The sequence below is a fragment of the Stegodyphus dumicola genome, chromosome 2, assembly GCF_044657685.1.
Source record: "Stegodyphus dumicola isolate Sdum_Otavi_A_Nest chromosome 2, ASM4465768v1".
NCBI classification, from domain to species: domain Eukaryota; kingdom Metazoa; phylum Arthropoda; class Arachnida; order Araneae; family Eresidae; genus Stegodyphus; species Stegodyphus dumicola.
Window position 1 is genome coordinate 105,919,491 of NC_140769.1, and position 12,781 is coordinate 105,932,271.

Sequence of the window (12,781 nt, forward strand, 5' to 3'; positions counted from 1 at the left end):
AAAATTACACATATATACAACTGTTAATATATATTATTAGTAATCTTCCTTTTACTTACTGTTTATTCCTAACCTACTTTTTTTTTTTTTTATTACAGATACTTTAATAATCCCATTAAAATATTCTCGTGCTTTCATGAAAAGCAGTATTCAGAAGAATTACTAGATTTTATTTTAACACCAACGAAAGTTGTTAATGTTATCAAAAACAGCAGTATAATTAATTATCAGTTATGTTATGATCATGTTAGCAAAAACAGCAGTAATATTAAAGAATATGAAGATTTAAAAATTTATTAGAACACTGCTCGTATTTTGTTATACTTCTAACTCGGAAAAAAAAAATCTTCCGGATTCTACAATTCTGAAGTTTTAGTTACATGCTCCATTACATAACGCATTTGTAATCTAAGTTTGTTTTATTTGGTTATTAATGCAGTTATATGTAATCATGTAGAAACATTTATCAATACGTAATGGATGTAGTTACCAAATAATTTTTTGCCATCGGTGTTTATTTACATCACGGTATTAAGGATTTTCTATAAACTAAACTTCTCGAAATTCACATAAAAATGTGGAAAACAGCCAATTATAGTAACCCAGACAAATAGTTTGTGACGTATTGTTGCCACCAGTCACGTGAGACCTGCTAACTTCCGTAAACCGTCAGCGTTTGTAGTCGCATAATTGTAACGGACTTGGAGAGTAATTACTAAAGACCTCACAATGACCGACGCTGGACAACCCGCCTTCCCCCCTAGCTTCCATCGCGAAAGCTTTCCGCTCTTAAACAACCCTCTATTTTTAACCTTAACGAAGAAACCATGGAGGTAGGAAAGGGTGGAAGGAAGAAACAAGCAGCCAACACATCTTCTTGCTTCTACTCGCACATGTTTCCGGTCATCCGAAGTTACGGTTGTTGAGATAAAACTTTTATCACCCAGCTTGGCGATCTTTCTAAACATGCCTTATATTTCCCATTGGAAACGAAGGGGGACATTTTTTCCGTTCCTTATTTTCCGGGGACATTCTTTCCGTTTCCCTTTTTTCCGGGTGACATTTTTTCCTACAACCGTATTTTTTGCGCCATTTTTCTCGCTTTCCTTCAGCTATTTATCTTCTTTTTTTCTATTAATAATTATTTGTATTTTGTTATATTTATGATTAGTGTTTGATTTTCATTTAATTTATAGTTGCATTTTATTTACAGCATATATAATTATTGATCTGTGTTTCGATTTGTAGTTGTTTGTTTTGCCGATATGCAACCAAAAAAGATGAAATTACTTATAATTGGAGATTCAATGGTTAAATATTTGGATGAATATTTACCAGCGAATCTTCTGAATTATGAAGTAGATTTACATTCTTTTCCTGGTGCAACGATAGAAAGGTTAAGACGTAAGATATCCTTTTTGGACAATCGATACCATTTGATTTTGGTACATGTTGGTACCAACAATTCGAATGACAGTGTTGAAGATATTCTTAAAAAGTACGATTGCCTCTTTAAGGATATGAAACGTTTGAACCCGAATATCAATGTTATCATTTCAGATATCCTACCACGTGGTGAAGATTTTTTCACAACTTTAAATCAGCGAGTAGCAGCTTTGAACTGTTTACAGGTAATTAATAGAAAGATTGTAGAAATTAATTCTCAACTTGAAAAGTACTGCCAAAATCGAGAAGCATTTTTTATTTGCAGGTCGTCTCATCATTTTGGAGCTAAGTTATTGGCTAGGGATGGATTACATCTAAACCGTCTGGGGAACAAGAAACTTGCGGCAGTTTTCCTGGATAATATCAAGATTGTTTTGACTTCAAAGCCAGTTTCTACAAAGGTAAGTCCGTTTGTATTGCCTTGTGTTTCATTTACTACATTGGATTTTCCACCTCTGAGTCATTCTTTTGTTTCTGCAAGCCCTTCTTATCCTCTCTATTCAACTGTTTTAAAGCATGGTTGTGCTGTAGATTCTACTAAGAAGGCTAATTCTGATTTGAGAAATGCTGCTAAAGTTGCTTCTAGCTCTTGGCTGAAGAGGGTTGCTATTTCTGGTGCTGGATCTCGTTTTAAATGTGTTGTCCATGGTGGTGACTCTCATTCGAAGAATGCTGTTAACCACACAGATGGTTTTAGTTTGCATCTGCAAAATGATACCACCCCTGGCTCACATCCGAAAAACGTTGCCAACCCAGATGCTAGCTCTCGGCCTCTTTGCATTGCTGGCCATGGTGGTGGATCTCGCCAAAGGAACGCTTCTGTCCATAGAACTGGTTCTGGTTTGCATGTAAGGAATGGGACTAAACCTAGATGTCATCCTAGAAATGTTGCCATATGTAGTGTTGGCTCTCATTTTAAGTATGTCAATGGTTTTAGTTCACGTCCAAGGAATGCTGCCGTCCCTTGTTCTGGTTCTGATTTGCGTCCAAGGAACGTTGCTACCCCAGGCCTAAGTCCTGAGAATGTTGTCATTCCCGGTGTTGGCTGTCATTCTAGACTTGTTGGTGTCCGTGATACTGGCTGTCATCCGAAGAATGCTGCTTCTGGTTTGCATTCAAGGAATAACGTCACTCCCAGAATGGAAGAATAGAAATGATATCCTTGCTGATGTTGACTCCTCCAGGCGTGTTGCAGTCCATGGTTCTGGCCGTTTTCTGAGGAGCAGTGCTAGTTCCACTGTTAATTCTTCTACGAACACTACTGTCCCAATTGCTAGTTTTCAGAAGAAACCAATTCGTGCTTTTGGTGATGGTTTGTGTCCAAGGAGGGATTTGACTGTTAGTGGCAGTTTGCATCTGAAGAATGCTGCTTCAGCTGTTTTGCGCCTAAGAAGTGTAATGGCCTACATGGGATCATCACCAAAGAATGCTGTCACTGCTGCTGGTTGTAGTGTACAGCAGGCAAGTGCTGTTTCTTTCAGTGATTGTTATCCATTGTATTGTGCTTCTGTTAGTGGCAAAGGGAGTTTAAAAAATGATTCAACAAATTTTGATATTTCACAACCTAAATTGTGTACAACAAAAGATGATTTTTACTCTGACTTTGCCTCTAGTTATGTTTTGCAGCAAAAGAACATTTCTATGACCAGAAAAAGCACTTCTTGTAGTTCAGGCCTAAGTTTCTTTCACTTTAATAAATTTTGTTTACTAAAAGATCATGTAGAAAGCAGTGAAATTAATTGTCAAGTGAGGAAAAGTAAGTCTATGTGTCCTATTCTGACTGGAGGGGGGTCCGAAATTGACTGTAATGCACCATCGCTTTATCCTAGAAAATGTGATATTTGTAAAAAAAACTATAAAACTAAAAATTCTTTTAATAATCATAAAAAAAATTGCAAAGAAAAACTTGAAACTGAAAATTTTAAACTTTCAATAACTTCTCCTCAGAGTAATATTCTTATAAACATTGATAATGTATTGAGTGCTAAAAAATTAGAAACCAAAGAATGTATTAGTGATAAAATAGAAATGGCTTATCTTCGTAAATGTGAAATATGCTTGAAAACTTATAAATCGAAGAATTCATTTTATAACCACAAAAAAAAAAAAAAAAAAAAAAAAAAAAAAAAAAAAAAAATGTTCAAATAAACAAGTACCTGATTTAAAACAAAATTTTTCATCTGTTTACTCTCGGAAATGTCTAAATTGTAATAAATGTTATCCTTGCAAATTATCATTTTTTAAACATAAGAAATTTTGTACATAAGTTAATAAATTGTATGTATGCTTCATACCTGATTGCCATAAGTCTTTTACATATGTTTTAAATTTTAATAAGCATTTAGCAGATGAACATAATTTAAATAACTTAAAAGAATATTCATTTGAAACAATGAGTTATTTTCAAGATTGGCTAGAACTGGAAGGAACCTCTGCATTTACTTCATTCAGAAAGTTTTCTTAAGTAACGAAAAATTCTAAAACTTATTATTGTTGTCAGTTTAGCACGCAAGGTTATTCTGATTTTGAAAAAAAAACTAGTCGGAAAAATGAAAAAGGTACAGTTTCAAAAAGTGTATGTTGTCCGGTCAGAATATGGGCTTGTGAAGAAATGAATAAAATCTCTGTTTTTTACTTTCCTAAACATAATCATGAGCAAAAGTTTGAAAATTGTAAATATCAGCCATTGAAACAAAGTACGCGGTGTTTGATAAAAGCAAATTTACGTTTGTCTGTGCCTCCACAAAAAATAAGGGATATCTTACAAGATGGATCAGGAAATCGCGAGAATAGAAATAATTTCCCTGTAAAGGAAAGCTTTGTCTCCCGTAAAACTATTTCTGCTTATTCTAGATATTTAAACAATTCATTGCGTCCAAGTAGTGATGCAGTTTCTGTTAATTCAATCATTGAAACTTTAAAATGTGAAGCATACAATCCTGTGTTATTATATAAGCCTCAGAATAATTCAACTTTGTACGGTCCAACTGATCTAGATAATCTTCCAAATCATAAAGTATCGTTTGCTCTTGGTCTTCAGACGCGTGAACAGAAAGAAATGATGATAAAAGGTTGTACAGAGATTTTATGTATCGAATCTACACATAAGACTAACCAGTATGATTTTTACCTTCTTAATCTTATAGTACCTGATGAATTTGGTTGTGGCTATCCAGTTGCTCATTTTATTACTAATTTTCTAGATGCTGACACTCTTTATTGTTTATTTAATAGTTTAAAGTGTCGTGTACCAAATTTATATGTAAACTGTGTAATGACAGATGATGACAAAGTTACATATCCTGCATTTTCAAAGGTTTTTGGTCAAGATGTTAAGCATCTTTTATGTTCGTGTCACATACGCCAAAGTTGGTTCCGGCAACTAAATTCTAAAGTGGTAGATAAGGAAGTGCGACAAAAAATGCTAGGAGAATTAACAAATATATTACATGAAAGAAACCAGATCACTTTTCATGATCAAATAAGTAAGTTTTTGAATGACTATTCTAGGAAAAGTAGAGATTTTATTGAATATTTTTCTGAAAATTATAAAAATAGATTAGAGGAATGGGCTTTGTGTTATCAGAACTTTCCACATGCATTTACTGATACTAACATGTACTGTGAATCTTTTCACAATCAGTTGAAAACTGTTTATTTTAAGCGGAGACATAATAGATGATTAGATATTTTAATTTCTACACTTCTGACAATTGAGAAAGATAAATATTTAAATCATACCTATAAATTATACACTAATGTATCTCCCAGAAATTCCATTTCTTGTTTAAGTAGGCATCAGAGAGGACTAAAAATTAGGGACAGTGATGTAAATAAATGCTCTGATACTTCTTGGACTGTTTGTTCTCAGACAAAAAATAAAATATATACTGTGCAGCGTCTTTTTGAAATTTGTCCGTGTCAGGATTTTTGCTTTTATAGATGCCCTAAAGTATCATGCGTCTCATTGTGTAGTCACTTGTATCACTGCAATTGCTTAGATAAATTGCTGTGCAAACATATACATAAAGTGCATTCATTCCTTAATAAACAAAATGATTGGGTGTTTAATCCCTCGGGGATTAATCTTGAATCGAATCAGAAATGCAATGAAAGTATGAAATCAATAAATGTGTATTCTGTTAATCATTACAATCCACAAAGTATTGAACAGAGAGTAAATGCATGTGAAAAGCTTGTAGAAGAATTACTGCAATTAATAAGACAACCAAAAGTCCAAAATGTCATGTTAAAGTGTGTTCATACAACATTAAATTCATTAGTTTCAGAATGTAGAGGAATTTTAAACTCGAATGAAAATTCAAGAGCAGTTTCAAGTGCATCATGTCCAGTTTCTCCAAATCAAAAACTTAACCCACAATTGTTTAAAACTTCTAAAAAGAGAAAATTACAGAAATGTCAGCAGAATAAGAATCAAGATTTTAATGATAATGTAGATGACCCAGAAATAAATGAATGTGTGGAAAAGAAAATTAAATTTAAAGCCGTAGCATTTGATTTAAATGACAGTGATAAATATCTATGTGATTTAACCAGTGTTGATCAAAATAAATCATTTTCCCTTCCATTAAAATCTAGCGAAGATATTTCTGAAAGAATTTTACAAATTGGCTGCTATAGTATCAATCGTATTGCTTTAAAGTCTTTAGATTCTTATATCAGTAAAAGTGAAGAATTTTTTATAAAATCGGTTTGTACAGATTTTGTTAGGGCGTGGTTATTTGATGTAATCATAAATGCATTTTTATACAAAATTTTAGAAAGTGAAGATCAATATACTTTTGCTGATTCCTCGATTACCCAGCTTATCTTATCTGATGCATTATCACTTGGAAATGTTTTTCCTGTTTCTTTGAAATCTTTCAAATATTTATTGATTCCTGCTTGCATTGATTCTCATTGGGTTCTGATCATAGCAGATTTAAAGAAAAATACCTTTTATTTATATGACTCGTTAATAAATTCATGCAATCCAAAATACATAAACTTAACTAATAAATGGTCTAATGTAATTAACAGTGAGTTACAAATTAACGGTTCATGGGATATTCAGTGTCTACCGCATGCTTTACAAAATGATGAAAGCAGTTGTGGGGTCTTCATCTGTTATTATGCATTTCAACATGTAAATAAATTAGCCTTAAATCTTCCTTTAGATACCCTTCAATTTAGAAAATATATTTATAATATTTTAACCGAGAATGTTCCACCTTGTACACAGGAAAAGATAAATTTATCTTCAGCAGAGCAAAACTTTTCAGTAAGTGTTAGAATGAATAAAGATTTGACCAAATCATGTTTAAAAATACATGATATTGAAATTATACCATATATGTTAAAATCTATAGATCCTTTTATAAGTAATGAAGAAGAATACTTGTTTAAATCTGTATCTTCATGTTTTCGAAAAGGATGGCTCTATAATACTATAATTGATGCTTTTTTATTTAAAATATTAAACAGTTATGAAGATTTTGCCTTTGTTAAGTCTAATTTACAAATTCCTAAACCAAATTTTTGTATTAAAGATCCATTACTAACAAGATTGAAATCAGCGAAATTATTTTTTATCCCTGCAAATTTAAATTGTCATTGGATATTAATAATAGTAAATATTCCAGATATGGTTTTTGAATTTTGTGATCCACAAAATAAATCATGTGGGCAAGAGTATCAAATTTTAATTCATACATGGTGTGAGGTTTTAGCTAAAATATTTGATACTAGCACTAAATGGAAAATAATTTGTCCTTCACATATTTTGCAAACTGATAATATGAGCTGTGGTGTTTTAGTATGCTACTATGCTTATCAGAGGATTAAAAATCAAAGTTTAAATATGCCAGTTAATATAACTGAATTCCGGAAATTGATATACAAGCATATAATTTTAAGTGATTGATATATTTAAAGAAATTTAAATTAAGAAATGTTTTTCAGGACAGCATTCCATTCCTTTGGTGATGCTTGAAAAATATAAAGTATAATGGACAAATATTTTGCAATTCATCTGTTGCCATACAGTTTCTATAAAAACACTTTTTTTTTTTAGTTTGCTTTATTTTGTAATGATGTTATATGGCCAATAAACAAATAAAAATGCTTATGTTTTATGTAACTTGGTAGTATAACAGAAAATTGTTAAAGTAGGCAACAATGAACCCTTTTGGCCAGGGTGATACCCCCAATTGTGGATAATAGAGAATAGTTCATTTTATGTTAACAATGCATTCTCGGGGACCTACATGCCAAAATTTTCTCTTATTTTTAAAGAGGAATCAGAGAATTTGTACTTAGAACTTCATCCCATTGACTGTGAAGGATTTCCTCAGGAATGATTAGTGGTTCTGCACCAATTTTCATGGCCAATGGGATAGTATGCAAGTACTGCAAATTTTTCTGTTCATAAATAATCTCATATCTGATCTCAATCTGATCATTTTTAATATTTCAGGCTTATGTTTGCAAAATGAATAGTGCATTGTTTTCAGTGATCTTGGCTGTTTCACAATTGAATTTAGTCTTCTTTATTTTTCAGTAAACAATTGGCAGGAATCTGGTATGTATTTAAAAGTCAAGAGCAAGCTCTGCCAGGAGAATTTTCTGAAACTGAAACTCATAAATTTTTGAGTAATATGGTTGAATAATAATATTTATGCTCTAGTCAAGGAATTTTATCTGATATGTCTTTATTTTCAGAAATAAAAGATGAATAAAAACTTTGTAAAATAATTATTATGTATTCTGAATAAAGTCTGGGGAAAAAATTATCCATTGTTGAATTATTTTTTACTGAAAATTACTCCACATATTAGGAATTAGTCATATCTATGAAGCATAATATAAGTAGTGTTTCTTACAAGACATTGACTAATACATTATCCCAATTTCTTCTTAAATAAAATATATTTTCATTCTTTATTTCATCATCCATGATATCAATTGATTTTCATTGATTAAGATTAAAAAACACTATAGTCACTTAAAAATGTGGACACTTTTTTTTTCGCTGGTTAATAAGAGTACTTGCATATTTGTTAAGTTTCAGTACGTAAAGCTGTATACAAATTAAACTTTCACACATTCCAATATCAAAAGAGCTACCAATAATTAGATATTTTAATTTTTCAACATTCAAAAACAAAGAAATAGGAGTGAACTTGCTGCTAATCAAAAAGATGAATATACTGGTCTTATAATAATTATGAAAAATGAGTGCTAAAGTTACAGCCCATTTTTTAATTTTTAACTATTTATTGCAAAATAAGGAGGCTTAAAAGTTTGTGTGTCAGGCAAAGGGCTTGTGGTCTTTCACACAGAAGAGTGTAGCCAGACTTATATTAAAGCATTCAGGAAATTAAATAATTTTAATTCTAGAATAAGTCTTATCGTTACTTAATAGTTAGATAATGCCTATTATTATTTCCTGTCATTACAGAAGTACTTGCTGAAATTTCTTTGTTTCCCATTTGCATGGATGGTTTCAAAGAGTTGAATTTTCTGCAGAACTCTTAATATCCATAAATTGTTTGACACATTAAAAATAAGTGAATATTTGCTCTAAGCATATACATGTATTTCATTTAAATTTAATAATAATAGCATATACATAAAATCCAGATTTGATTTAAACATTCATAACTAAAGAACAAACACTGCTTTTACAAAGACCATGTTTTCTCCCATTTTGCATCAGTTACAGTTATTTTCATGCACATGAGTATATTTTGAAGTGTTAAATTAATTATCATTTCTATTCTTGGATGCTCTATGACTCAGAAAATAAAACTTAATGCTAATCTGATATCTAATTATTAATCTACTAAACCAAAATAATGAGGTTCTATAGTGCATGAATTGGGCAAAAGTGTGCAGTTAAATTCAAACTTGTAATATTCTGTAGCAACCATTTGAAGTCACATTTCCTAATGTTTTCATTAAACGGAAAATTTTACAATTCTAACACATTCATAAATCTCTTAAATTTGTATCATAATATAGTAGGAATGGTTCTTGGAATTAAGTGTTAATTATTTCATCAATGTTGAACTGTGCTGTTTTTCTCTCACAGCATGAATAAATGTGACTGATTATAACAGCAACTAATATTGTGATATGCAGAATAGGGGTGTAAAAAGCCTACAACAAGCAATTTTAAATATTGGGTCTAGTTGAGCACTATTACAGATTGAAAACGTCAAAGTGTCAAAAGTATATGGAATAAAACCTGCATTTTTAGAAAATGAGAGGTTTCATAAATGAATACTGTAATGATATACGTAAGGAACCAAAAAATATTTTTTAGATACGAGATACTGTTCTGTATTGGTGTGTATGATTTATACTGAGAAACATGACACAAAAATTTAGATCATTTCAGATAAGATTTCACCAGAATATTTTGTGTTATGGTATATCATTTATGTATGTGGAAGTGATCTGTTCAAGATATAACTGTATTTTCATGCCAAAGATTACACCTGCAAAACATGAAACATATCCTATGAACTTTGCAAGGTATTAGCGAAACAAAAATAAGAATTGGTTTTGGTGGTGCAAATTAAATGCATTATACAGTATCAAGTATATACCAAACATTTTCCAGATTTTCTAAACTGGTAAGTAAAGACAAGAATACGTCCAAGTACAGTTTTAAAATACTACTACATATAAATAAAATTGTTGTGAACTGTTGAAAAAACTACAAAAAAAATTTAGATTTTACTATGTTAAACCACGTTATGTTTATGGAGTATAAAAATTAACCGTGGCTTCATCACAAACTTAATATATCTATAAAAAAGATTTTGTACTTTTTAAAAACGTTACCATAGGTTCAATGCCATATAAGGTATTTAAAGTAGTGTTGTATTATACATAACAGCCAAACAGATGTGATTAGGGAACCTAGAAACATTTGTATAGATATAATTATTATATTCTTGTCTGTATTCATAAAAATGCTACAGTTAAGAACATGACTGTTATCTTTAATAAAATTCTGAAATAATTTAAAAGTTTCATATGTGCAGAGGGATATTTCTAGATCATCTATTCAGGCATAATAATAGTTGTGTTACCTTTTGGACGTGAAATCCGAAGGCAGGAGTGCAGAATGGATGCATTTTGTACCAAGAATGGTTACTAAGCACTGGACGATCAGATTTCTAAAAAATTTTGAAATCAAAGAGAACTTTTTGTACCTTAGGTGCAGTGACTGCTAACATAATTTATAACATCCGATCCAAAAAAAAGTTAAAGCTTGGTTGTCACTTGTTAACAAACAGATTCACTAGTACAGAGTAGTGCACTAAATTTAAATAGCATTTTTAATTAAAATTATATTGAAGAACATGGATGCCTGCCAATGTTGTTCATCGCCAGAGACCTACAAGTTAAAGATCCCTGATATGTGATATTGCAGTAAATTTAGATACTTTTTAAAATTAAATCCAAGAATACTTGTACCCATGAAGATCACTACTGGCCTATGAATTGGCAGCCAGTGGAAATGAACGCCTACCTAGTTTACCCCGTGAACGGGCTGGCTGCATGGGCGTTTTCGTGGTTTTCCCCATGTGTAACGTGTATACGAGCCAGTTTCCCTTAGAAAGTCCTCCACGAAGGCATCCCTCCCCTTAGCCAGATAGCCCTCGAGGCTTTGCCATAATCACACACACTACCTAGTTTACCGGTGTAAGACAGTGAAAAAAGGACTGAACAGATTTTAAAACTAAACTAAAGAACAGCAGTGCCCATTAAAAATATTGATGGTTATTGGCAGTCAGCCAAAAGGTTTCAGATACTGCAGATAATTTAATAACCTACATAACATAACACTCCAAAAATTTTGGAAAGAGTTAATGACTTAAAACAACAAAGTACCAGTTTTTATGAGAAACAACCAGTTCTTTGAGAAATTTTTGTTTAAAAATTGGAAGGTCTCTGCAAACAACAATGAAGAGATTTTAGAAAACTCTAATTCATACACTTTTTTCTTTGTCACAAAAGTATTGACATCAAGTGATTCCTCTTAAAAAAAGCAGAAAATATAGCTCTGAACAGAAGTACATTTTCAGTATTGATCTCCTTTTCTAGAAAACCATTGTGATTAGGAAAGGTATTATCATTTTCTTCTAAATAATGATCAAGGCTGCAGTATGCCATCCTTCCCCAGAAGTTTGCGTAGGTGATTCGTTAGTGCAAAATTCTGGCGATTTCGTTCGTTTTGTTTGATTGCAGCTAAACATTCAAGGGCTATCTGACAAGGGAGGGATGCCTTCTTGGAGGACTCTTTAAAGGGAACTGCCACGTATATACGTTACACATGGGGAAAATCAAGAAAACACCCATGCAGCCAGCCCATTCTCCGAGATTCGAACCACGGGCCGAACTATCAGTGTTCAGTGATTTTACCGCTCGGCTGTTGATGGGCAAATATAGTAAAAAGCATTTTTTAATATATAACGGAACATTATTGAAATTCTGACTTTTCCAAGTTTTATTTTTTGGATTTTTCAATGCCAAACATTAAATGCCCTGCTACAACCTCTATAAGAAAGGACCTCTGTAAGAAGGGAAACTAATAAAAGACTTAGTCAACGAATGCTTCAGCATGGAATTGCTAATATTCTAAGACTAGGGTTTCCCTTATATGTCTTAACTAAAGTTCTCTTCATAGGGTTCTGTTATGATTTTAGATATGTATCTAGGAAGTCTGTCTGATGACGTAGGAATACAGATTTGTGGTTTCTGAACGGCTGGACAACAGATCAGTAACGGCCTTCACAGTATCATCTATTTTTACACACCTTACTTTTTCATTCGTAAGAAAAGCTAGAGAGGGAAACAAGTTTAAGTCTCTCACTCTTAAGGAAACCTTGGAACTCTAAATATGTCCAACATTCATATTCCTTTAAAAGACGCAAATATTGGGAATGGATCACTCTAGATTCTAAATGTATAAAATGATAGATGTAATGGCGTACATACAGTGCTGTGAAGTAGCCTTTTAAGTTTGTAGATATGGGTTTGCTATCTATCATTATGGAGGCATACGCAGTGACATACTTAGTAGCTCTGTTTATATATTTAAGTTCTTATCCTTACTTCCTCAAAGAGGATTCCTCAAAGAGTCATTAAAATCATCGGTTAGAACGAATGATGCAGATAAGTGCTATCTTAAGCGTTTTCGGTTGATATTATCTATGAGTCCATTAGAAGGCAGGTAAAATCGATACCAGATATATAATATCAGTCTGTACAGGTTGAAGACAGTAGTGAGCCAAACACATAGATGTTCCAGAAGGAAAGC

The 12,781-nt window shown here is 32.0% G+C and overlaps 1 protein-coding gene across 2 annotated transcripts; it reads left to right on the plus strand.

The window, feature by feature from the left end:
* Positions 1–676: 676 nt before the first annotated feature.
* LOC146998538 (platelet-activating factor acetylhydrolase IB subunit alpha2-like) lies at positions 677–8,237 on the plus strand. 2 transcript variants are annotated; one of them, XM_085810996.1, is made up of 2 exons: positions 677–1,847; positions 7,741–8,237. In XM_085810996.1, the coding sequence occupies exons 1-2, from the start codon at positions 1,266–1,268 to the stop codon at positions 7,762–7,764; spliced, it is 606 nt and encodes a 201-aa protein (XP_085667122.1). In that variant the 5' UTR covers positions 677–1,265; the 3' UTR covers positions 7,765–8,237. The 2 variants fall into 2 exon arrangements, with proteins under 2 accessions (XP_085667122.1, XP_085667121.1); XM_085810995.1 differs by having other exon boundaries at positions 685–1,847; positions 7,989–8,237.
* The last annotated feature ends 4,544 nt before the right edge of the window (positions 8,238–12,781 follow it).

Bases quoted from the DNA above. Each gene is read 5' to 3' on its own strand.
- LOC146998538 (XM_085810995.1), top strand. From the start codon at position 1,266: ATGCAACCAAAAAAGATGAAATTACTTATAATTGGAGATTCAATGGTT. The intron at 1,848-7,988 runs GTAAGTCCGTTT...AATTGAATTTAG, and splicing joins CAAAGCCAGTTTCTACAAAG to TCTTCTTTATTTTTCAGTAA.